The following is a 25,919-nucleotide window of genomic DNA, read 5'->3' as shown; positions in this document are numbered from 1 at the left end:
GCTTTACGGTCAGATTCTGGTGGCAAATTTGTTAGCATTGTCTCTCAATTCTTGTCTAGCCATGGTATCCAACATCAACTTACCTGTCCCCACACTCCTGAGCAAAATGGGTGTGCAGAACGTAAGCACCAGCACATAGTTGAGACTGCTCGGACTCTCTTGGCAGCATCTAAAGTGCCTCATGCTTATTGGGTTGAGGCTTTCGCCACATCTGTTTATCTCATTAACAGGTTACCTACTATCTCCTGATCTTCTCCTTGGCAGTCTTTCTTCAAGAAAGCCCCAGACTATAAGTTTCTCAAGGTCTTTGGTTGCAGTTGCTTCCCTTAGCTGAAGCCATACACATCTTCCAAACTTGATCCTAAAAGCAAGCCTTGTGTCTTCTTGGGGTATAGCTTAAATCATAAGGGCTATCTTTGTCTACATCCTTCCACTCACAGACTATATATTTCACGATATGTTAATTTTGATGAATCAACTTTTCCATTTCATTCCTTGTCTTCCTCTTCACCTGCCCCTGTTCTCTCTTCCTTATACCAATCTTCCATTCCATCATCTCTCACTTTTCCTCTTTTCCCTCCCCACACTATCCCTTCACCAACATCATCCATATCTCCCCCTCTTTCTTTGAATCCTGCACCACTCTCCCCATCTACACCATCATCCACATTTGCACCTCTTTCTTTGAATCCTGCACCATCATCCACTTCTGCAGATCCTTTACATTCCAATTCCTCACAATCTACACAACCTACCAAAATCACCCCATGCAAACCCGATCCAAATCCGGCATTTTTAAATCCAAAGTCCTCACTGACACTAAGCATCCCATTCTTCCACATCTTGCCGTTGACTATATTCCTACAACATACTCCCAAGCTTCCAAATTTTCCCATTGGCGCACAGCAATTCAAGAGGAGTTTAATGCCCTTATCAACACTGGTACTTGGTCTCTTGTACCTTCTTCTTCTTTTCCTAACCTTGTCGGTTGTAAGTGGGTTTTTCGGATCAAACGAAAACCCGATGGCTCTATTGATCGGTATAAAGCCCGTTTAGTTGCTAAAGGCTTTCACCAGCAAGAAGGATTGGACAACACCGAAACTTTTAGTCCAGTGGCTAAACTTGTGACTATTCGCCTCCTTCTCACTCTTGCTGCCCAATATGATTGGTTTCTCAATCAATTAGATGTCAGCAATGCCTTTCTCCATGACACTCTTACTGAATCTGTGTTCATGCAACAGCCACCTGGCTTTGAAGATCCAGCTAAACCACATCATGTTTGTCACCTTCACCGATCTCTATATGTCTTAAAATAGGCCCCTCGAGCCTGGTATGATAAACTTCATCAGGCTTTGTCTTCTCTTGGGTTCAAAGGATCTCAAAGTGATCCCTCTCTGTTTGTAAAGCGCTCTCCCACTTTAGTATTCATCCTAGTCTATGTGGATGATATCTTAGTGACTGGACCATCATCTGCAGCTTGTCAAAAAGTCATTACCCACCTCAGTGCTCTTTTTCCCATCAAGGATCTTGGTGTTCTTCATTATTTCCTTGGAATTGAAGTCAAAAGATCATCTTCAGGTATCTTTATCAATCAAACTAAGTATATCTTGGATCTCCTGACCAAAGCATGCATGGAAGGTGCCAAGCCCTGCACCACTCCTCTCAGTACCACTAAGGTTGATCACACTTCTCCTCTGCTTGCAAATGCTTCTGAATATTGTTCTATAGTTGGAGCTCTTCAGTACTTAACCTGGACTCGCCTGATCTCAATTTTGCTGTTAATTTGGTTTGTCAGTTTATGCACAATCCAAGGATCTCCCATATGTAAGCAGTGAAACGCATTCTCCGATATCTCAAGGGCTCCCTTGACCTGGGATTACGGTTCTCCAAGTGTTCTCAAGTTCCATCTCTTCATGCCTTTTCTGATGCAGATTGGGCATGGTGCTCTTTAGATCGGAGATCTACAGGAGGTTATTACATTTACTTTGGCAGTTCAGTTTAGCAGTTGTTGTTCATAGTTTTGATGCATTAGAGAAAGATGTGTTGGATGCTTTTTCGTCCTTGCTTCCAGTTGTTTATGCGATTGGTCCTCTCCAATTGCTTCTCAACCAGATGCCGGAGCATCCTCTGCATACTACTGGATACGGTCTATGGAAAAAAGAAACTGAGTGCTTCAAATGGCTAAATTCCAAGTCCCTAAATTCGGTTGTTTATGTGAATTTTGGCAGTTTAGCGTTCGTAACACCAAAACAGCTTGTCGAGTTTGGTTGGGGACTAGCAAACAGCAAGCTTCCCTTTATTTGGGTAATCAGACCTGATCTTGTTGTTGGTGAATCTGTGATTTTGCCACCGGAGTTGGTCGCGGAGAATAAGGAAAGAGGTCTAATAGCAAGTTGGTGCCCTCAAGAACAAGTCCTTGAGCACCCATCAGTTGGAGGTTTTTTAACACACAGCGGTTGGAATTCGACCATTGAGAGTCTATGCGCAGGTGTGCCTATGCTGTGTTGGCCATGCTCTAATGACCAGCCAACAAACTGTTGCTATGCGTGCAAGGAGTGGGGGGTTGGCATGGAGATTAGTAATGATGTGAAGAGAGATGAAGTAGAGAAGCTTGTTAAAGAGTTAATGGAAGGAGAGAAAGGTAAGAAGATGAAAAATAAGGTCATGGAGTGGAAGAAACTCGCAGAAGTCGCCGCTAGTCCACATGGTTCTTCATCTACAAACTTACACAATTTTGTGAATCAAGTGCTATCAAGAAAAACTTCGACAATTTCGAGGGAATTGAATCAAAATTTTATATAAAATCTCAACAAATCAATTAAATTCCATAAATTTTCATGGATTTATAAATCTATTAAAATTTCTCAAACTCTCAATTAAATACACTCTCCTAAAACTTTGACAACCTCATGAAACTTTGTGGTGGTAATTTTCAGTTGCTACATATGTTATCTTCACATGATCAATGGATATAAATCAACATTTGTCACATTCCAAGAGGGCGATGTGGAAACATTTTGTTTCAAAAACTGATTACCTCTTGACTTGAGATTCATATAAACTTCAACGTTACTATTTTTGTCTAGCTATTTCAAAAATAAATGTTCTCTTATTTACCGAGTAATTAAAGATGCCTAGTCATTCAGTCTTGAATTTGATTTAAAGATAGAGAATAATTAAATAGTGTAGTTTAAGTTGTTGTGATGTCTCACTTAGTGGGCATGTCTTTTCAAGGTTGTCACATTTGTAGCCTTTGTAGCAAATCCGTACTAACTTCTTTCATTTCTCGTGATCGTTTAAATATTTTACCATTATTGTTCATTGTGCAAATTTCTTTCCTGATTAATAAATTGGCCATTAAAAATAGATATATTAACACGATCATGCACTTAATAATGAAAATCTTTGTATTGGTTCTTGTAAAAAGAGAGAAAAAAGTTGCTTGTCATCTTTGTATGGTGCGGTGCAGTGGTAGGAGAAATTTTACTTCATAAATTGCTTCGAGAACTTACTAAGGTCTCGTTTGGCAGATCGTATAAGGGATCAAATCGGATTAATAATACAAACCAGGCCGTTTGGTGTCCTCTCGTATTAAATAGTCACCAGATTAATTTAAGAGCATCTCTAAAATAGATGTCAAAATTACCACGTAGACATCCATTAGTAAAAAATGGCAGCAAACTTTTTCCAACTAAGCCTTCAATTTCTTAGGTGGCGCTGAGTCATTTGAAGACAAAGTCTTTTGCTGTCAAATTTGACAGCAAATGTCAAATTTATTAATTGATATTTTAATAGATTAATATAATATATAATAAATGTTGTTATGTTTTTGAAATATTTGATTGGTTGCCTTAATCATTGGGCTCCACAAAAAGATAAAAAGTTTATTAATTGACATTATTATTTAACATATCTAGTGGAGCAAAATATTATACAAAATGTCAAATTGCCACATAAGTTATCAACTATCATTTTGATGTTTAAAATTTGATATTTCCTTTGGAGATGCTCTAATCAGTCTGCTTGTTTAGTCGGCTATACACCTTCTTAATAAACCCTTCCAAAATGAGTGGATTATTAGTTTGGTTTCCTTTTCTCTCTCTCACACTTCATTCTCCACGACACCTCCTCAAGCCGTCGTCCCTCTTGCTGTCGTCATTCTCCCCATCGTCTCCTATAGCCGTCGTCGTTCTTCCTGTCGCCTCCTCTCGCCGACATCGATCTACCCATAGCCTTTTCTTGCCGTCGCTACTCTCCTCGTCGCTGCTCTCCTTGTCGCGCCAAGCATCGTACAAAGAGAGTTTCATTCTCATTCACAATAGTCGAATTCGAATTGGGTTTTTCTGATATGGTTTGGGTTTATTTTGGAATCTTGGCTGAGAATTTGAATTGGGTTCTCCCCATCGAATTTGAATTGGATAATTTTGTTGGACCTTCTTTCTGACGAATTGATCTCTGCTGGTCATGATATTAGTGAAGGTGGGCTACTGGTCTATGCCCTTGAAATGGCATTTTTTGGGAATTTTGGCATTAATTTGGACTTGACTTCACATGGGAAGAGCCTATTCCAAACGCTTTTTGCTAAAGAACTTGGTTTGGTTATTGAGGTAAGCTGGAATAACTTAGATTTGGTGTTGGAAAAACTACGTAGTAACAGTATTTTAGCTGAGATTATTGGTCAAGTTAGTGCCACACCCTCAGTAGAGTTAAAAGTGATATGGGTTTATTCTGGAATCTTGGTTGAGAATGATGATAAAACTTGGAAATTAGGAAAAATTTCATCTGTGCAATTTTTTTAAAAAAAAATTTAGATTTTGCTTAATTTGGGGCTTTTTAATTTGCTTTTTATTTTGAAGTTTAGGATTTGAAAAGTATTTGGGTTTTTAGATAATTACATTGAATTCTTATTCGATACCGTATGAATAATACAGTCATTAGTCTAGTACTGCACCAAACGCTCAACTAATTTAGTCAGTACCATCCGATAACTATTTATTCTATCCGACAAAAATAGACAGTACAGTCCGAGCTGCCAAACGAGACCATGCAACCATATGCATTTAAATTTAAAATACGAATTTAAGCTTATAAATAATGTGTGCCAGAATATTTGGATTATTGTAACCAATGAATTTCAAACTTTTATTATAAGTTATTCACAGATCATACAATGCAACATGATTTTGCACCGATCGTGTTATTTCTTTTTATTTGAAAAACCTCTAGATCACATCTTGTGACGTTCTTATCAAAAATTTCTTATTTGATTATTATTAAATCGCTATCGTTTTGCATCAAAAAATAGATGGGTAGTCCAACGGATGAGAGACCTTGCTTAGATTTCTTGCATCACATATAGTTAGGCGTAAATCCAAGGGCAGGGAATCAGAGATTGCTTAAACAATAATAATAATAGGTCATTTTATATCGGATTTTTATCACAAATGGTTCTTGCAATTGGTCTAACTCATCATGTTGGTCCCTTAATTTGAAAATCAATTAATGTCGTTCCTGAAATTGATTACTGCAAAACAATTTGGTCCTCGCCGTTTAATTCCGTCAAGTTTTCTGTTGATTTGCTGACAGAGCGTACAAGTAGAGCCCACATGTCCAATTAAGTAATGCCATGTGGAAAAATCATATAAAACCATAAAAAAATGAATTTAAAAACCTGTAAAAATTTTGAATATCTAAAACTCAAAAAGAAAAAGAAAAAAAAAGAAGGAAGAAGCAGGCAGCATCATCGTCCACTCAAGTTCTCATCCAAGTCTAAGCCAACCTGTTAGCCATAATCAGGCCCGGCCCAGGCCCAATGCGAGCAAGATGACTGTTCAAGGCCCAAAAAAATTAGGAGCATCAAAATTATTAGGTTGATATATTTATATATATTTTTATAAGAGTATAAATTTATAAAATTTGATTTAGTGAGAAAGAAATTTAACTAGAGCTGGTCGTTTTGTTGTTTAAAATGAATGAAGAGGTCTTAGGTTCAAAACACTATGTGTGCTTATTTATATTTTTACAAATTTCTTTTCATAACAGCATAAATTTATAAAATTTGGCTAAATGATCAAGAAGTTTAATTAGAATCAATGGTTATTGTTGTTTAAAATTAATGAGAGGTCCTAAGTTTGAAATGGTATATGCATGTTATTTTTTTCAATTTTTACAAATTTTTATTTGGTTGTTAATTTATTTACTAGCTAGTAGTTATGTGGGTTGCTATTTTTAAATATCTGTTCCAATTCAAGTCTAATCTTCAGCAAAAAATAATGCGTGGACTAAATCTTTAGACCAAATTTGCAAATAATATTACGTGTCATCAAAAGGTTTAATTTAGTGTTCATTCATTACTTATACATATCCTTAAAGACTCAAAAGCATTAATATTTTTTCAGTCTTATATTGACAAGGTTAGTAAATAAGAAAAAACAACTTACGATTTATACAAAAATACTTTAAAAGTTCAGATGGAAAACAAAACTCATATTCTATCTACTAGAAAGCCCGAAGTTTTTTAGTTTCCTTTTCTTAATACAAAAAAATTAATTAATTTTGTATTTCTAAATTATTGAGTTTAAAATGTTTTTCTAAATATAATTTTATTGATATTTTACGTGTGAAAACAAATATTTTTTTTTATATGAAATGAAGGTACATTTTTTGACTTCACCCGGGCCTCAAAAATCTTTGGACCGGCACTGACCACAACCCAGCCACCACTTCTGCCAGATCCCAACAACCACTCATTCTTCCAAATCCCAAATCCCAACGACCAACCACCAACCACAACCCTTTTCTCCGACGGCGTCCGTTGATCTGTTGGGTCGACCATCCACCCATTCTCCCTCTGCACATCCTTCCCTCGACCATGCAGCAGCGTAGCCCGTGCCGTGATGCGACACGTCTTCTATCCGTCGATCTACTTACAACGCCGCTTGCAATTTCGTTTTCTTTCTGCAACAGCTACGTTGCTACTCTTGTACCCATCTTTCTTGCTTTCTCCGCCCTCTGACAACAGCACACATACTCTCAAACTGAGTTCTCGGAAGGGCTCTGCAACTATGTCGCCGGAACGATGAGCGAGAGACGCAGCTCGGACTGGTTTTTTTTTTTTTTTTTTTTTTTTTTTTGTAAATTATTTTATTTGGCTAAATAATAAGATTGGTATCATTTAGGCGATCCCCAACCAAATAAGGGTCATAATGCTCGTTTTAGTCCTATAATTCTCTAAGAAATTAATATTTTAATAAATAATACCAGATCATATTTTTTACCATCTCCAACCGAAGAGATCAGAGGATCATAGACCAAACATAACCATGTGACAAAATTCACTGATAATATTCATCAGCTTTTGAAGGAGCAGGACAATGGAAATATTAACCTTCATTGATTATTTTCATCAACATATGTTGGTTGCGAATATGTGATTGGATTACACCTAATCCTGCTTAGGTTGAAACTTCTAACCTCATTAGTAATAAGCAATAACGGGAAATTTGTACTCTCAAATTGCTTCAGTATTATGGTTACAGTGTTTTCTTATAATAAAATGTTATTCTTTTTGTTATAGGTTCAATCTGCAACAAAAGTCCTTAGACAAGTCATACGGTCGGAACAGAAAGTCATACTTTCAAGGAAATTGAACTCTTTCTCTAAGAATTCAAGCAATAGAAAAATTCTAACATGCAAGGCAAAATTACACCATAACATAAAAATCTGGCAACAAAAAGGAAAGTATTTCTTCGGTTCTTACCGAAGACGGTGTTGACGGGATTCATGGCGACCTGGTTCTTGGCCGCATCGCCGATCAGCCTCTCCGTGTCAGTAAACGCCGCATAAGACGGCGTCGTCCAGTTGCCCTGATCTTTGGCGATGATCTCGACACGATCGTGTTGCCAAATACGGACGCACGAGTAAGTCGTTCTGAGATCGATCCTGATCGTTGGCCCCTCTCCCTTTCCGCCATTGCAACCGCAGGGATTCAACCAATCAAACAAGCAAAGAACTGCAGAGAAAATTAAAGATCGAACCGCAGAGAAAAGTAAAGAGCTTCTGAGATTTTTTGTGCGATAGGCTATTCGTAGTCATAAGTGTTGGATTAAGAGGAGAAGGAGAGAGGCTTACGGAGAGAGAAGAAGAAGAGTAGGCGGAGGGAGGGCGGAGTTGGTCGAGCAGAACACGCTGCCTGCTGATCGCTTTCTCCATTGGTGCTGCGAGATGGTCAGACAAGCAAGCAAATGAGGGGGTGCGAGAGGAAGAGAGGCCGGCCCGGGGCTAGATGAGCCAGCCGGTTGGCCTGATTTCTTTGTTTTTTTGGCCCGATGGAGCATACGAGTCATTTGGCCTACTTCTTGATTAAAAACGATTTTCGTGTTATTTCAGGCTATTTTTAGCCTTTTGATCCTTTGATTGGATCGATTGGAGATAACCTTACATGACACTAAATCATTGGTTGCATTGGCCACAAGTGTGGTACATCAGCAAACAAACATAAAAATTAACGGAATTAAATGGTAGAGAACAAATTGATTTGCGGTAGATAATTTCAGAGACGACATTGATTAATTTTCAAATTAAGAGACCTAAATGATGAGATAGATCAATTTTAAGGATTATTTGTGATAAAAATCCTTTTTATATATAGGTTGTCTTTTTCTTTTCGTATCTTGTTTTTGGAGGTTCCTAGTTTCCAAAAACTGTACATCGCCGGCGCCATAATTTTTGCTCTACTAAATTTACCCAACTTTTGAGTAGCATATCGTGACACTTCATTCTTTAGCTAGGAAGAAACACACAGATGATGATGAAGATTATTATAATCGTTGTTTATTTATTATACTATTGGTTTTAAAATGAACGAAAGTATTTTTGGTGAACCCACAAACACTTGGAAGTTCTTTTTAGAAGAAACACTAATTATGTGATTCTTGTAGGAAACACTTCAAGGTGTTTTTTCATAATTCACTTGTATTTTTAGTAAGAATTAATTCTAAAAGGATTAATTATGAAGTATTTTCATAATTCACCTGGTTCTTGGCCGCATCGCCGATCAGCCTATCCGTGTCAGTGAACGCCACATAAGACGGCGTCGTCCAGTTGCCCTGCTCATTGGCGATGATCTCGACACGATAGTGTTGCCAAATACCGACGCACGAGTAAGTCGTTCCGAGATCGATCCCGATCGCTGGCCCCTCTCCCTTTCCGCCATTGCAACCGCAGGGATTCAACCAATCAAACAAGCAAAGAACCGCAGAGAAAATTAAAGATCGAACCGCAGAGAAAAGTAAAGAGCTTCTGAGATTTTTTGTGCGATAGGCTATTCGTAGTCATAGGTGTTGGATTAAGAGGAGAAGGAGAGAGGCTTACGGAGAGAGGAGAAGAAGAGTAGGTAGAGGGAGGGCGGAGGTGGTCGAGTAGAACACGCTGCCTGTTGATCGCTTTCTCCATTTTTGGTGCTGCGAGATGGTCAGACAAGCAAGCGAATGAGGGGGTGCGAGAGGAAGAGAGGTCGGCCCGGGGCTAGATGAGCCAGCCGGTTGGCCTGATTTCTTTGTTTTTTTTGCCCGGTGAAGCATACGAGTCATTTGGTCTAGTTCTCGGTTAAAAATGATTTTTGTGTTATTTCAGGCTATTTTCAGCCTTCTGACATTTTGATCGGATAAGTTGAAGATGACCTTACATGACACTAAATCATTAGTTGCATTGGCCACAAGTGTGGTACATTAGCAAACAAACAGAAAACTTAATGGAATTAAATGGTAGAGAACAAATTGATTTGCGGTAGACAATTTTAGAGACGACATTGATTAATTTTCAAATTAAGAGACCTAAATGATGAGATAGATCAATTTTAAGAATTATTTGTGATAAAAACCCATTTTATATATAGGTTGTCTTTTTCTTTTCGTATCTTGTTTTTGGAGGTTCCTAGTTTCCAAATGCTATACATCGCCGGTCCATAATTTTTGCTCTACTAAATTTACCCAACTTTGGAGTAGCATATCGTGACACTTCATTCTTTAGCTAGGAAGAAACACACAGAAGATGATGAAGATTATTATAATCGTTGTTTATTTGTTATACTATTGGTTTTAAAATGAAAGAAAGTATTTTTGGTGAAAGTGTTTTTGGGTTCCAAAAACACTTGGAAGTTCTTTTTGGAAGAAACACTAATTATGTGATTCTTGTAGGAAGCACTTCAAGTGCTTTTTTATAATTCACTTGTATTTTTAGTAAGGATTAATTCTAAAAGTATTTTCATCAAAAGCGCTTCCAGTCATTATAATAGACTCACGCAGAAATGTTGTCTAACTCTATAAAACACTGCACTTGTGAGAATGCAATTACACATAACACAAAAACAATCTAAAATGGGTTCCAAAGAAGTAGGCAACAAAAAGCCTCATCTTCTTTGCATCCCTTTTCCAGCTCAAAGCCACATAAAGGCAATGCTCAAATTTGCGAAACTCCTCCACCATAGAGGTTTTCATATCACCTTTGTCAACACTGAGTTCAATCACAAACTCTATCTAAAATCTCTAGGTCCCGACTCCCTCGACGGCTTGCCTGATTTTCGGTTTGAAACCATGCCAGATGGCCTTCAAAGTTCAGATGAAGATACCACTCAAGATTTGATTTCGCTTGCTGAGTCAATCGGGAAAAACTTCACAGCTCCATTTCGTGACATCCTCATGAAACTTGACCATTCAGCAACTTGCAACAATATTCCTCCAGTGAGTCACATTGTTTCGGATGGTTGGATGGCTTTCACAGTCACAGCAGCTGAAGAAGTTGGAATCCCTGTCGTACTCTTCTTCACTATTTCTGCAAGCAGCTTCATGGGCTTCAATCAATATCCAACTTTGGAGGAAAAAGGACTTGCCCCACTCAAAGGTGAAAGAGATACTGTTGAAGCACTTAATTAACGGTTTCAGTTTTATATTGTTTCCCTTGATTTAAACCAAGAGAACAACTCAACAAATTTTAGACTTATGGCTCGTTTAACAACCATTTCAATTTTAGTTTTCAAATAAATGAAAACTAAAAACGACGTAGTTATCAAACGGGACATTAATTAAGACACATAAAAGCTCATTTTTTGAACCAGTAGTGAATAAAACTAATTTTTCTTTACTTGGGTATTTGCAGAGGAGAGTTGGTTAACAAATGGCTTTCTGGACAAGGTTTTAGATTGGGTTCCAGGAATGAAAGATATCAGGTTAAGGGATCTTCCAAACAACTTTATTACTACAGATCCCAATGACATAGGCTGGGTCTTCTGCTTGGAATCAATTCAAAAATTCAAGAAGGGTTCAGCAATTGTTATTCACACTTTTGATGCATTGGAGCATGAAGTTTTGGATTCTCTCTCGTCCATGTTTCCGCGTGTTTACCCCATTGGCCCTCACCAGTTACTCCTCAATAGGATACCAGAGCCCCCTTTGAAGGCTATGGGATATAGTCTATGGAAAGAGGAAACTGAGTGCCTCCAATGGCTAAATTCTAAGGCACCAAACTCAGTTGTTTATGTGAATTTTGGCAGCTTAGCATTCGTAACACCGGAACATCTCGTTGAGTTTGGGTGGGGACTGGCAAATAGCAAGGTGCCCTTCTTTTGGGTGATTAGACCTGATCTTGTCGTTCGTGAATCGGCCATTTTTCAACCTGAGTTTGTCGCGGAGACGAAGGAAAGAGGTCTAATAGCGAGTTGGTGCCCACAAGAGCAAGTCCTGGAGCACTCATCAGTCGGAGGATTTTTAACCCATAGCGGTTGGAATTCAACGATCGAGAGCCTATGCGCAGGCGTGCCTATGCTATGTTTGCCATGCTTCTCTGACCAGCAAACGAACTGTTATTGTGTTTGTAAAAAATGGGGTATCGGCATGGAGATTATTTACGATGTGAAGAGAGATGAAGTAGAGAAGCTCGTTATAGAGTTAATGGAGGGAGAGAAAGGTAAGCAAATGAAAAATAAGGTCATGGAGTGGAAGCAACTGGCAGAAGAAGCCACTGCTCCACATGGTTCATCGTCCACAAACTTGGACAATTTTGTGAATCAAGTGCTACTAAGAAAAAGCTGAAGATCGTACGTCTAATAATTTCGCCAAATTTTCTCGTTGAACTTGGTCACTTTCTTTCTTTACCAAATCAACCCAGGGGTTCAAGTGTCCGAAACCTTTTCTACATTTGATCAAATTTAGGGTTTTTCAGCTGTTCTAAGCGTTTGAAATGATTTGTAAGTTGATTTAATGGATGAATTGGCTTTTTGATTCGGTGGGATCTTATCAAATAAGGTTCTTTAGATCAGTGATAGTCTACAGATTCATTTTTCTTGTTGGTATCCAAAATTTCTACAAACTCATTACAACGTCTTCTTCTTCCATACGACGCTAAAACCTGATTCCATTTTATTTTATTTTTAAAAGAAATTAGTTCTCTAAATTCGAATTTAATTACATACAAGGTTTTAGAATTTTATTAAACATTGTCACCCTATAACTCTTCTTTTAACCATTAATTTTGAATTACTTAGTTCCAAATTATTTAGGGATTTATCATTGTAGGCAACTTCGCCTCGAGTACAGGTGTGATTCTGATTGCTGGAGAATCGAGTTTGAAAAATGTTGGGGTGTCTACGACATATGCGTGGAACATTTTGTCGAAAAGGTTGATCAAAATTGGTGTGTCTTGTCCTTTCAAGCAACAAATAACGACAGGAGTGCTGCTAATGTCGGAGTCTTGGTGATGTACAATTACTACTTGTCTGAAAATAATCTGAGTAATTGTCTTGCCTCCTGTAAAACCGCAGACCAAACTCGAAGTGGACGAAACTTGATGAGCACCGCCGGAACATCGCTACTTTCAGCAACGATAATCGCTTCTTGCGTCAAGATTGCACTGTCGGAGGTATGGGACTAAACGAACAACTGTTCCAACCTAACCTGATGCATCGTTTGTGCGTGACATGTATGGCATCTACAGAGCTTGCATAATCAAAATAAGGGAAGATCAATTCCTTGTTTCAAGGATTTCCATGTTTATAAGCTCGAATAAGCTCGAATAAGAGTATTCGACAGAAGATGGTACATGTAGAATTGTACATAGGATAAAAAGCGAAATCGATTCGAAATCTTGCTTTCTTTTTACAGCGAAGGCCAACATACAAGGGCCTAAACACACACAATGCCTTTGTTCAAGACAGACGAAAGAAAATCAATTACATTCCTAACAATGTCCGATGGAACCGAACAAGCATATACAATAACATCAGTTCCCTTGTTAAATTACATTCCCTAGTAATTTAAACAACATATACTCTAAACATACAATAAAGAAAAATTACAAAGCTGTATTTTTTATTTATTCTTAATGGAGCGTTTCACAGGCATTTCGACTGGAGAAGCAACAGTCAGGTACAGGGTTAACTGTTATACGTATACAAATTCTGTGTAATTCAGGCACGATCTTCAGGTTCATGGATACACCGTTATTTCATCCTGAAAGGAAAACATAGGGCCATCGTAAGTTTCTTCCCCCAAGAAACTGGAGCCATCCGAAAGTAAACTAATATTAGACCTTATTTCCTAAGGACGTAGCTTATAAACCCACCAAGCATATTCAATCCATGCCACTCCTATAATTTCTATGTGCAAAGAAAAAGGAGGAATCCATACTCAAGAAAAACCTCAACACATCACCAAAACCTCTAGAAAATAAGTGTAATGTTAAAGGCATAATACTCCAAAGTTATCCATCCTACACGTTGATGCTGGAAGTAAAATTAATTTAACAAAATCTTAATGCAATAGATCTTCAAAAAGAGAAACAGACCGGCTAAGCTGAGTGGTTCGTCTCCCAAGTGGAAAATGATGGCTAGTTCCTAGCATTCCAAGGCATATGTCGAAACCTAGAAAAATAGATTGGTAACATCAGGAGAATGAACAGCTAAGAAAAGTAAGTAGACATGTAAAGATGGAGGATGACCACTTTGATTTTGCAGCAACTAAAAAACCAAAACATGAAGGCATAACTGCATACAAAAATAAAGAACAATAAAAAGACAAACTGTCCATTGGGGTCATGTTGCACCTCAAGCATGTTTTCATCAAGAAAAGCGGACGTTGTCTGATTCGTGCCATGAAAACTATCATATTGGAGGATCCTTAACTTCCCTTCCTGCATTTCACAACATGAAAACATTGTGAGTTGTGGAAATTGGTGGAGAAGCCAAACAATTAAAACAAGCTTACGAAAACTGAATTGCTTACCTTGGTTCCATAGACGAGGCCGCCTCCAACTGAAGGATGAAAGCAAGCTACGTTGACCTCATCCTCTGCACTAGGAAGAACTCTCACAAGTTCCATATCAGAAACTCTGTAGACCTGAATAACAACTAAGAATGTTACATGAACACTCATAATAGAGGACAACCAAGAACAACTGTAACACATAAAGTTTATATCACGCAAACTCACAGTAGAACCACAAGGCACAACTACCGTCAAATTTATAAGAAAGTTGACATAAAATCTATTGCATCCACGGGTTCAGCTGTAAATGACTTTTAGTTTGCACCAAATTCACTTTTTCCACTCTCTTTTTCTTTTTTTGTCAAATGATAGATTTTGTTAGATTAGCCACCAGCGGGGTTTGAACCCACGCCGTCACGCAAGGGCTCAACACCTTTCCACCATTGTAGTATAGGGCACTTGCACACTTTTTCCACTCTAAGACTAGTGCAATCTAACTTAGGTTGCATACATTAGTCTCGACCACAATTCATAAGAATTTCATATCCTTGTCATTTATTTATTAGAAGCAGATTAAATTTGACATAAGTTTCTGTATGTTACTTTAAAAATTGATTGAAACACCCATTCTGAAATGAGTCATAGACTTGAAAAAAATAAAAAAGAGTAACTTTAATGTTTAAAAGTTAAAACTAAAATGAAGAGGGAGGGGCAGAAGACAACTAAAAAACCTTACCTCCAGAATGGTGTAAATAGGCACTGTAGTCTCTCCATCAATGACAACACTCTTAAGAAGTGAACTGTGACGACGGCCATAGGCAAGTAATATATGCTCTGACGTAGGAGAGAACTGCCACAAAAATCAAGGAATAACAAAATGGAATAAGTGTACGATGAAAATACAAATTCTTTGCTTGATCAAAAAGAAATATAAAGGAAAAAAAAAAAACTTCAAATGATTAAGTCATGAATCTTTTGCATATAAAAAAATTATCAATTTATTGCTTATTTGTTCTAATCATAATGGCAGTGCATTGGAAATCTAAGTCATATACCATCAGCTGTTGGATTGAATATTGAAACAACACGATCACACATCAACAATACAAGGCAATCTATAACAGATTCCCCATACATATAACATACCTATGTATGTATGTGTTTATATACCACTACATAACAACACCATGCTTCAACTTTAGATTTTCTGGTGGCATATGCCTTTTCAAAAATATATGCAAATGCAACTTACTACATTCTATCCGCAAATGCAATTTATTACATTCTAAGCACATAACAGATATCTTATCATAACTTCTGAGTCTCTAACTCAACTAAAGCTAGGCTGAGCATTGGCATGAATCATTGAGCTCTTATGCTGAGATTTCAAGGGATGCACTCCATATGGGACTACTAACCTTAGTTTTCAGTTAAAATGAAACATTTAAGTTTCCGTTATAGATTTGCTTTAGTCTTGGGGGAAACAGTTAAATAAGTACAGAATCGTTGGAAAATTAATGAGAAACTAATGATTAAGATGAGCCAATAAGTCATACATCTTCAAAATGTAGCTGACCTGAATAGATGTTAGGCAGTGGGCAGCTCTTATTGCCCGGGATGCAAGAACCATTCCAAATCTAGATAAATAAAAGAAAATCAGGCTGTAGAAAGAAGGAAAATGCATATGGAAAGCTAAAAGAGGGGTAAGAAAAGATAACACATATTATAGGGAGTCAAAGATTTACGTTGCTTCCTCAAGGGAATATATCCGGAGCTCATACACGACATGGTGAGCTGAAATTGGATGTCGAGTTGGGGAAGTTGATGCCCCTGTTACGTCATGGTTGACCTGGCTCTGCAATCCAAGATCAGCTTCCATATGGGGCAACATACATGCAACACATGCAGCTAAAAACCTTCCGCAAGGGGAAAAATGGGCACCCATCTCACTGAAACAAATGATGAAAGTAAAAATCCAAAAAGATATAGCCAGTAATACTATTAAAGTCCAAACAACCATGCAATGCTGAAAGAGAGAAAAAAAAGAACAAATAGCCAAACATTTCATGATCATCTACTAATCAAATATTTCTTTGCAAAAGGTGTAGATCCAGTGAAAACAAACTGCCTTTGACAAAAAAAAAGTATATACAAACTACCAACTGATGTTGCATCCTTTATCAATGTACTGGTTTTGCAAGACTTACGAATAAGCTAAAAGCGATGTGAAAGTAAATAGAGCAATAAAGTACCATGAACGTTTAAAACAGAAAGAAAACTACCTACAAAGTACAGCATGTGGAATGGTTAAGCGACATCTTTCTGCATCAAGGGGAGAACAAGGATTTTTCAAATCATGTGGCCAAATTCTGAGCTTCACAGTGCAAGGCAACTCTGCAGCTGCTGCTGCAGCGAGTGAGTTGGCAAGTTCAGATTGGATTCTGCTCACAACAGGTTGAGGCTCACTTTCAGCATGCGGAATACTATTGAATCCAGCACCTTCATTAGATCCAATTGTCGACACCATATGAGTTCTTGAAGTACGATGCCGGGTACTGGATCTTCCAGTAACCCTGGATTGGTTCACACCGGTTGGTATTACTGAGGAAGTTATGGCTGGATTATCCATCTCACCATGTGCAGATGGATTATCTTGAGTAGCATCACTTACCAGCCGCATATTCCGTTGGCTAGCTTGGGTCTGACCAATTAACCACCCTTGCAAGAAAGGAAATTCCCAATATGTTGAGTCACCAAATGGGAAAATATGATTGCTCCTCCCTTCAGGCTGCACTTCCATAGCCTCTAAACTGTCCACTGCAGGTTGAGAAACTTCAGTTTCCATTTCATTCAAGAAAGTATTAGTTTCTGTCTCTTCTGGTGCTGGAGAAGGGCTACTAGGTTCAATTGGGGACAGCAGAAGTTCATACTGCCCTGAAGGAGTTGAATATGTTAGCAACCGCACTGAAGCAGAAGGATCAACTCGCTGTAGTGCACTACTTGAACCAATGTCCACGTCACTACGCTGCATAGATATTCTCCCATTATCTCTATCAAATGAAGGCCATATCAGAAATGGTAAAGACATAAGAGGTAGTCCATCTACCAAACCAGAACGATCACTAGATTGACCATCTGCCAAATATACAGTAGGTGGAGGATAGCGCAAATAACCCAGAGAAGTTGCAAGTGTCATCGAGGAATCTGAGGAGTCAAGGTCATTCACCTACATATAAGAAAAAGACATGATTAAAATATATTTAATCAAAGAAACGATTAATATTTGTAACAAACAAAGAAGCAGAAAAATGACTACCCAAAAATTTACCTCAGCAGTCAAAAGGAAAGGAGCTCCATGAGGGTGAAAATGCACAGCCCGGAGCGAACGCCGTGTCTTCAGTACTATGGTTGGGGAGGATGTCTCCCCTCTCCTATTGTAGTGCCATATGTACAACTAATGCAAGATTTAAAGGTTAAGGCCATTAATAAGAATTACGCATCAGTAGTTAAAATTTCCAAATAAAAGATCTTACCTTGTGACCTGACGCAACTGCAAGCAGCTCACCTTGGGCATGGAAAGCTATGGAAGCAATGGGACGCACTGTGTGGAGAAAAAAGCACTAAAAATCATATCCATGACACAAACTTAATAAAAAAAGAATAAAGTGTTTGTTTTAAGGATTGATAATCCACATTAAAACTTACAGAAATCACGAGATCCTAAACACTCTGCCGTTTTTGCATCCCACAAGCGAACTTCGTGATCCAAACTTCCACTAGCCAATATGTCTGGAAACAAGGGATGAAACCTAACCTGCAAAAGCACAACCAGCTGGTGAGAAAAGCACAGCAAGCTAATGAAATGTATCCAGTAGCTATGCTTAAGTGTCAGATCTGGTAACCAGCAAGTTTGTTTATGAATAAAACAACTAGATTAAAGCGGCAACATCAACAAAAAGTTTAGGATAAAGCAACCCAAAGACTTCTGATGAAAGCATAAAACTTCTTGCAGAGAGAATTTTAGTATCCTAAGCATAGATGGTATTCTAAGAATATGGATGAAAAATAAGCTTCAATTTTTCGCTCAATCTCTTGAGGTTCTGTTTACAAAATTGTTCACGGCATCTTGCAGCAAGCTGAAGCAAGAAGCTAACAATCAAAGTCAAGTATTCTAACAAAAACAAAAAATTTCAGAGTCAAAATATCGAGTGTTGTAGACTTACCACCCATGGTGTCCTACGGTGACCACTCAAGACCTTTAAGCAGATCCCAGTTTGGCAATCAATAATCTTAACTGTATGGTCTCCGCTGCAGTTACAGTTGCAATTGAAATTTAATAAATGATAAAATCCTAGAATAAATATAACTCAACACCAAGCTTTAGCCAAACCCTACACCAGGCCAAGATATATATGCATAGTAGGACTTACTGAGTTGAGGCCAGTGTCCTTCCATCAGGGCTGAAGGCTGCTGCAATAGTTGACCGTGGAGGAGGCACAAGCGGACAATATTTGGCAGACAAATGCTGGAGTGACTCTGCCTCCACCCTGAAGGCAATTCAATATCAAGACAAACCATGAATAGGAAGATCAAACCGAATGCAAAATAATCCAAACAACTAGGAAAAAAAGCAGTTTGCTTCTGTTTTGTTGCAAGAAAATAAAGAGAGAACGACTAAATAAATTGGCAAGTTACCATGAGATAAGGCTGTGTCTAACATCTCTAGCTGCTTCAAACTTCGGGCCAACGGAATCAGAATTAGACTTAGAAGGTTCCCCCCATAGCTTCTTTGACCAATGTTTCGTTTGCGGAGAAACCTCTCTCCGTGCTAACAGTCTAAGAACATTGCTACCACTGCCAGTTAATCAGATGCGTGCAAATCAGTTTCAAATCCAAAATCAGTCCCAATAAATATTCCAATCCGAATTTACAAAATCAACACCGAAACCATTTCCCAAAGCACGAAAAGCACTTGAAATAACATCAACCAAAAACAATACCTCGGTACCTCCTCAATCTAAAAAAAAATATTCTTCCTAAATTCTAACCAATTTCGAGAATAGCAAATCAATTGAAAACCCAATTCAGATTGGAACTAATTCAATTATGATCAACACGCAAAAACCACACAATCAAAGCATGAACAGTTATAATTTGCAAAAGCATTAATCCACAAGGCACCAATTTGGTGACTGAATTACACAAAAACTCATCGAACTCCCACCAATATCCAACAAAAAAGTCCAAGATTCACCTGTGCTTGCACGGATTGGGCTGAGGTACGCGCGGGACAGAGGTGAACGGAGAATTGGGCTCGTCGGCCCACAAAGAACCTGCCCTCATAATTTTCCCGGGAAAATGTCATAATCTCAGCTTTTCCGGCATTCTACGGGTAAATTCACATTGATAGCTTAAAAATCCAATCGAATTTTCACATGCAGATCATGACGCCGTGGAAAGTGTAAATTGAATAGCAGGGGCGTTAGAATCGAACTGAATTGAACTGAGGTGGGGGGGTGGATTCGGTTTCGGCGAGCGCGACGTAGGGCGGTGGGGGAGCGAGGCGGCGAGATCTCCGGTCGGCGGGGAGGGGAAATTGGGAGGGGAGAGTGTCCGAGCCTCTGTGGTTGTGGCCGTGGAATTTGGATTTGGAAATTTCCGTCTTGGGTTTCTCTGGTGGGCATTGGACAGAGGAGGGAGAGGAGGGGGTTGCTAGGCGGCTAGGACCCTAGGGGAAGTTGTTTGTTGGACGACAATGCCCTTGGCCTTGTGATCTCAGCTATGGTGTCGTTGAGTGTCAACGGCACGCGTTTTGAATTTTGTTAAACGAGGATGTACCCCTAGGGGAAGTTGTTGTTGGACGACAATGCCCTTGGCCTTGTGACCTCAGCTGTGATGTCATTGAGTGTCAACAGCACGTGTTTTGAATTTTGTTAAACGATGATGTATAAGACCATCTCCAAATAAGATGTCAAATTTTGAATCTAAAATTTAAATTTCACAACTTATGTGGCATTTTGACATATTTTTATATTTTGCTCTCCATCCGATATGTCAAATTAAACTATTATTGTATTACATTATTTTTTTTCTTAATTTCTGTCTTATTTTATTACATTATGTTTTGCTCTCCTCCACCAACTCACCTTCTGATCCCCTTCTGCGCAAGCTCGAGGATGCCATCCATGCCTGATTGGCTCCCCTTTTTGCCCGGCGCCTCCTACTGGGTCCCTTCTCCACGGTTGAGATCGCACGGCCTGGCTCAGTTGGTCGATAAGTTGGCCAAACCTTTGAGTGAGGAGGAGACCATGTCTATGAGCACCGTTAGAGGGTGGCCTTCTTCTGCTTATTTTATCAAAGGTTTGCTTTCCTTTTTTCGATTTTATTATTTGGGTTCTGTTCAAAATTGGGTTTTTATCCTTCAATCAATTGAGATTAGATTGAATTGTGTGTTGTGGTTGATTTAATTGGATCATCTAATTCGTTTCTGCATCTAGGTTTGTTTTTGAATTGTGTAATTTCTCTCTTTAGGTGAGAATTGGAATATTGAAAATCGAAAACGTTTACGGATCAATCATATTTTGAGGAATTCATCTTGTGTCGTTCTATGATGAAAGGTTGCTGGAATGATTAAGCTAAAGGAATTAGTCTGGCTTTTTTTTTTTTAATAAATGACATTAAAATATTAATAAAAGACATTTAATAATTAGTAAAAAAAAAAAATTGAAGGCGGTGTCAAATTTGATAGCAAGCCCCTTTGCTGCCATTCTATGTCATGTCACATAGGATTTGACAGTTCGGTTGGAAACAATTAGTGGCTGTCTTTTTTTACTGTTATAGCTTATGTGGACAATTTGACATATCTTTTGGAGATGCTCTAAGCTCTGTAAATCATTTGCCCCAGTTTAGATGTACGATTTCTTATTTGGCCTCAATGTGAAGTTTATTGTTCGATTGAGACCTAAAAGTATTGATGATGTTCATATGTCATTGTTATGTCAGACATTACGCCAAAAATAATAACCGATAATTATAATCTGAATTGTCCGTTAATCTGTTTAATCAAAATACTCGATATATTAAAATGATTGATACGTGTCTTTAGTTCACACTTTGTCTCCCACACAAGAAATCAAAAACTTTGGATAATAATTAATATATACCAATTGCTTATGTGACCTAATAAGATTATTACATGTGTCAAGTAGAATTCACTTGCTATCTTCATAACCAGACATCCATCTTCTTTTTCTCTTTATTGTCTATGTGCAGTTCTCACCCCAATCACTATCTCTCACCACGATTCCTCTTTTCTTCGACGACCTCCCCCCCCCCCCCCCCCAAAGATTCCTTAATTATCCGAAAGCAAGTTCAATGTCAACATCCGCATGCTGAAAACACAAGATGGAGATAATTGAGTTTGATGAGATCAACAAATGCACATAGTTTTGCAAATTTTGTATTTGGATATTAGAATCTCAAAAACTGAAAATCCAACTATGGGTGGAATATTTGAAAACAGGGATGAGGCATCACGTTTAAATGTGGAAAGGCGAAGCCCCTTCATAATGAACAAGTTGGTAATTTAGATGATAATGAAATGTCTCTAATTGAATGTTGGATCATGTTTAAATTTCATTAATTCAATGTCGCATCATGAAAAAGTTGGTAATTTAGATGATAACGAAAATGACAAAACTCAAGATATTGATCTTTCATGCCATAATGAATCATAATGAATGTGAACATCCAATTAGTGAATATGAACATGCTGAAAAAAGATTTGATTGAACATTTATGATCCGAGAGTTTGAGATTGTCTTAATGCAAAAACAAGAGGTTTACTTGCAGAAAAAATGTCATATCTCAAGCTTCCTCTGGATCTATGCTATAGATAATTTTCCTCAAATTATTATGTTCAAATATTACCAAATGGGGGGACTCGTGAGAAAAATGTTTAGTTTACTCAAAGAAGTTGGATAAAGTGTTTTGTTTTTGTTGTTAGTTGTTTAAAAAATATAGTATAACAGTCAATTGGCCATTGGACGAATTAGAGATTGGAAACATATTGGTGAGAAGTTTATTCAACATGAAAGCTGTAGTAAATTCCTCATTAACTTGACAGTTTGGGTCGAGTTACAAGTTAGATTGAACAATAATCAAACAATTGATGAAGGACTAGAAGAAATTAATTAAGGATGATACTTTATATTGGAGAAAAGTTATCCTAACAATAATTGTTGTTGTGAAATGTCCTTGAAACTGGTACTAGGGCAAATAGCCTGCAAATAAAAGTTAGATATAAAAAATTAAACTTAATTGACTAGTTAAGGTCTACCCAGATATATCTCCACATGAAATCACAAGATAAAATATGTTCACCAATCACTTCATTAAGCAAACAACAAATGCAGCTTGTGATATTAATTACTAGATATGTAGACAAGTTAATGAGAAGTGTACATAGAAAGTTTCGATTGGAAAACCCCTAATTGATTAAAAAATAAGGGACTCCAAAGAGTCCAATCCACTAGTGAAAAATACGGTTCATACAAAGTTAAACACAACAAGTTCAATTCCTAGACCTATTCTAATGAGCAGCTTATACTTTTGTGCAACCTTTTGTACTTAACTAGAGTACTCTTCATTGTTCACAATAAGGCAACTGCATCTGTTGAGTTCATCGCCTTGTGGCACCAAGATGAAGCATGAACCATGCAAATAATACAATGACAGAAATATGATATGAAGTAATGACTTCAAAATATGATAATTCAGTTTCTTCAATCAAACAGTTGAAGAAAGAAACTGATTAAAACTCCAACCTAAGGTCTATATGCATATTGAAACTGAGATCTAAACCATGAACAATGCAAATCTTTTTCAAATGATGCGGGTGAGTTAGCACAGAGTTAATGCATAAAAATGTATATGTAGCTAGGGTTTTCAGAAGAATAAAGAGATGAGGCTCGGGGAACTTACTTTCTAAAAATATAGGTTTTCTAACCCAAACAAATAAGCTTCTAAGAAGATTTAAGCAAGCACTTTTGTAATACCCTGAAAATTTAAATATATGAAATAGAATATTCATGGTTATGAATATGTGGAGAAAGTCGAAAATAAATCGATTTATGGTTATGAAAATTTAATTAAGGAATTTTAAAATTTTGTTACCGGAAATTATTATAATTTACGTATTTGTATTACTGAGATTTTATATTATTTTTCAAGAATTTATATTAATTTATTTGAATTTAGTTTTAAATTAAACTAGTTATGAAGTTTGAAGTTTGGAAATTTATTTCCTAAAATTTGTAGACCTTCCGAGGCCACCATTTATATTTTAACTAGAGCTCGATCTCACGAACGTGTAGGTGCAAACTGTTCATGAAATGGAATTATAACGAAGAAGTTATTAACGTTTAAAGTCAGGAATATTTTTGTAATTTTAACCTTCTTTAGAAGGTTCCAGATTTTTTTGGAGCCATGTGATATGCCACGTGTGTGGCTGGGATGAAAGGAAAAGAAAAGAAAAGAGAGAGATGGACGGCTGGGATGAGAAGGAGAGAAAGGAGGAATGGGACCGGCCAATCAGGAAGGGAGGAAATGAGGGGAAAGGAGGGAGAAGAAAAAGAGGGAACCGGAGCCCTTTTTTGACCTGCAACCTGACCCGGCGGGTTCCATGGCCTCCGACGCCATTTCAGGTGATTTTTCGACGAATTGAAGCCACTCACCACCTAGAAAAATATTACACAATTCTCCCCCTTCCAATTTCAACCAAAAATCGAAAGTATTGGCCCCGGTTTCGTGGGAAAAAGCACAGGTGGGTGCGGTGGTAACTCGGCAATGATACGTTGTTTTCTGCAACCCTCCCCATCGATCCTCACCATCAAAATATCTCCATTGAGCTCAAGAACAATGCCTAATCATTGGTTGGAGCGTCGGAGTCAAATTGAGGACGAATTAGGGTTTCGGCGAGTTCCTGGCGAATTAAGGAATTTCCAGGCCAAATTGGTCTTGGTCACAAGTATGAAAGTTGCTCCACTCATTGAGATCTACATTTTTGTAAAATTTGGTAATATTTGAAAATAATCGAATTTTTCGGCAAGTTAGGCGGCCGACCGCCACCCACGGCGACGTGTGGCCAGTAGGCTGACATTGCATTTTCATGCAAATTTTGAAAATCCATAATTGGTACCCATGTGTTGTGATTCAATTGTGAAAGCTAATGTTGAATATTTCCGTTATTAGAATATTTCATAAATGGATAAAATAATGAATATGAACTACGAAAGGCTTGATCCTGTTCAAGGGTACGTAGGCAGTCTAACGGGTGTTAGATGTAGTCTTAAAAATAACCGAGTTTAATCTTTTTATGAAAATTTGTCTAAGAAAAGGAATTGGATGATTAATTTAAAAATTAGCCTTATGTTTTTTTGTAAACAAATTGGGTTATAGATTTTTTTGAGTAACTAAGAATTAAATAAAAGAATTGTGATAAATGGTAGAAAATAAACAAGAGTTTAATTTGGGCCTATCATAGTAATTATCTTCTGAAATAAAATTTTCTGGTCAGGACGTTACAATTTTCATTAATAGTTTTGTAAATATTCAATAAAGAACTTTACCCAAAAAAATGCTTGATGTTCATAGGAAATCTAAGTTGAAGAGGAAAAACAAGGGCACACTTTTTTTTTTTTAAGATGAAGTTTGAACCATCCAAAAATGAAAAACCCACAACCCTTTTATAATAAATATATTTTTGTTTGTAGTACCCAAGTACACCACAAGACATTTGTCAAAGGCTAAAACCATCAGAAAAGATCACAGATAAAAAGCTCATCCTTGAATAAAAGGTGCAAGCCAACCCATATAGGATGTCTTAAATTGTGTCCTAGCTCGCGTGTAAAATGTATGCAGAAATTGATTGGACAACTTTACTAGTCAGAATGCATAAGATATTTAAACGTGAAATGCATATGTATATACTTGGCTTGTGATGAAGGCAACACCATTTGCACTCTGATCTTCAATAACTTAGATTTTAATACCAAGTATTCTAAAGTCTGAACATGGAAAATTAATCTAAAGAGCATGGTACTTTATATGCTTGTAACAGACTTGTTGAATACTTGGATGAACACTTATTATATGCTTGTTCCTCATGTTTTCAATATGTTATACTACTTTATAATCTATGTGACATCCCACATCGCCCAGGGGACTGATCCTTATATGTATATTCCATCCCTACTTAGCACGAGGCCTTTTGTGAGCTCACTGGCTTCGGGTTCCATGGGAACTCCGAAGTTAAGCGAGTAGCGCACGAGAGCAATCCCATGATGGGTGACCCACTGGGAAGTTGCTCGTGAGTTCCCAAAAACAAAACCGTGAGGGAATGGTAAGCCCAAAGCGGACAATATCGTGCTACAGTAGTGGAGTGGGCCCGGGAAGTGATCCACCCCGGGCCGGGATGTGACAATTTGGTATCAGAGCCTATCCCTGGCCGGAAATGTGCCGACGAGGACGTCGGGCCCCTAAGGGGGGTGGATTGTGACATCCCACATCGCCCAGGGGACTGATCCTTATATGTATATTCCATCCCTACTTAGCACGAGGCCTTTTGGGAGCTCACTGGCTTCGGGTTCCATGGGAACTCCGAAG

The 25,919-nt window shown here is 37.9% G+C and overlaps 2 protein-coding genes and 1 pseudogene across 3 annotated transcripts; 2 read left to right on the top strand and 1 right to left on the bottom strand.

The window, feature by feature from the left end:
• The first annotated feature begins 1,631 nt into the window (after nt 1-1,631).
• On the top strand, nt 1,632-2,802 carry LOC137736087 (7-deoxyloganetin glucosyltransferase pseudogene; annotated as a pseudogene).
• A 7,568-nt stretch (nt 2,803-10,370) lies between these two features.
• LOC137736475 (7-deoxyloganetin glucosyltransferase-like) lies at nt 10,371-12,276 on the top strand. Its single transcript, XM_068475739.2, has 2 exons — nt 10,371-10,899; nt 11,155-12,276. Exons 1-2 carry the CDS (start codon nt 10,377-10,379, stop codon nt 12,084-12,086), a joined length of 1,455 nt encoding a protein of 484 aa, XP_068331840.2. The 5' UTR covers nt 10,371-10,376; the 3' UTR covers nt 12,087-12,276.
• Nucleotides 12,277-13,126: 850 nt separating this feature from the next.
• LOC137737188 (uncharacterized) lies at nt 13,127-20,172 on the bottom strand. 2 transcript variants are annotated; one of them, XM_068476591.2, is made up of 15 exons: nt 19,510-20,172; nt 18,951-19,109; nt 18,686-18,802; nt 18,479-18,563; nt 17,961-18,069; nt 17,789-17,856; nt 17,584-17,709; nt 16,538-17,481; nt 16,001-16,204; nt 15,832-15,892; nt 14,992-15,105; nt 14,274-14,387; nt 14,095-14,181; nt 13,837-13,912; nt 13,127-13,502 (listed from the first exon to the last, which is right to left on the bottom strand). In XM_068476591.2, the coding sequence occupies exons 1-14, from the start codon at nt 19,596-19,598 to the stop codon at nt 13,886-13,888; spliced, it is 2,304 nt and encodes a 767-aa protein (XP_068332692.2). In that variant the 5' UTR covers nt 19,599-20,172; the 3' UTR covers nt 13,127-13,502; nt 13,837-13,885. The 2 variants fall into 2 exon arrangements, with proteins under 2 accessions (XP_068332692.2, XP_068332693.2); XM_068476592.2 differs by lacking the exon at nt 13,837-13,912 and having other exon boundaries at nt 19,510-20,009.
• Between the last annotated feature and the right edge of the window lie 5,747 nt (nt 20,173-25,919).

The sequence above is a fragment of the Pyrus communis genome, chromosome 13 (assembly GCF_041283825.1).
Source record: "Pyrus communis isolate YQ-2024b chromosome 13, ASM4128382v1, whole genome shotgun sequence".
Classification (NCBI taxonomy): Eukaryota; Viridiplantae; Streptophyta; class Magnoliopsida; order Rosales; family Rosaceae; genus Pyrus; species Pyrus communis.
The sequence above is the reverse complement of the archived record's forward strand: the minus strand, read 5'-3'. Positions and strand labels throughout refer to the sequence as shown.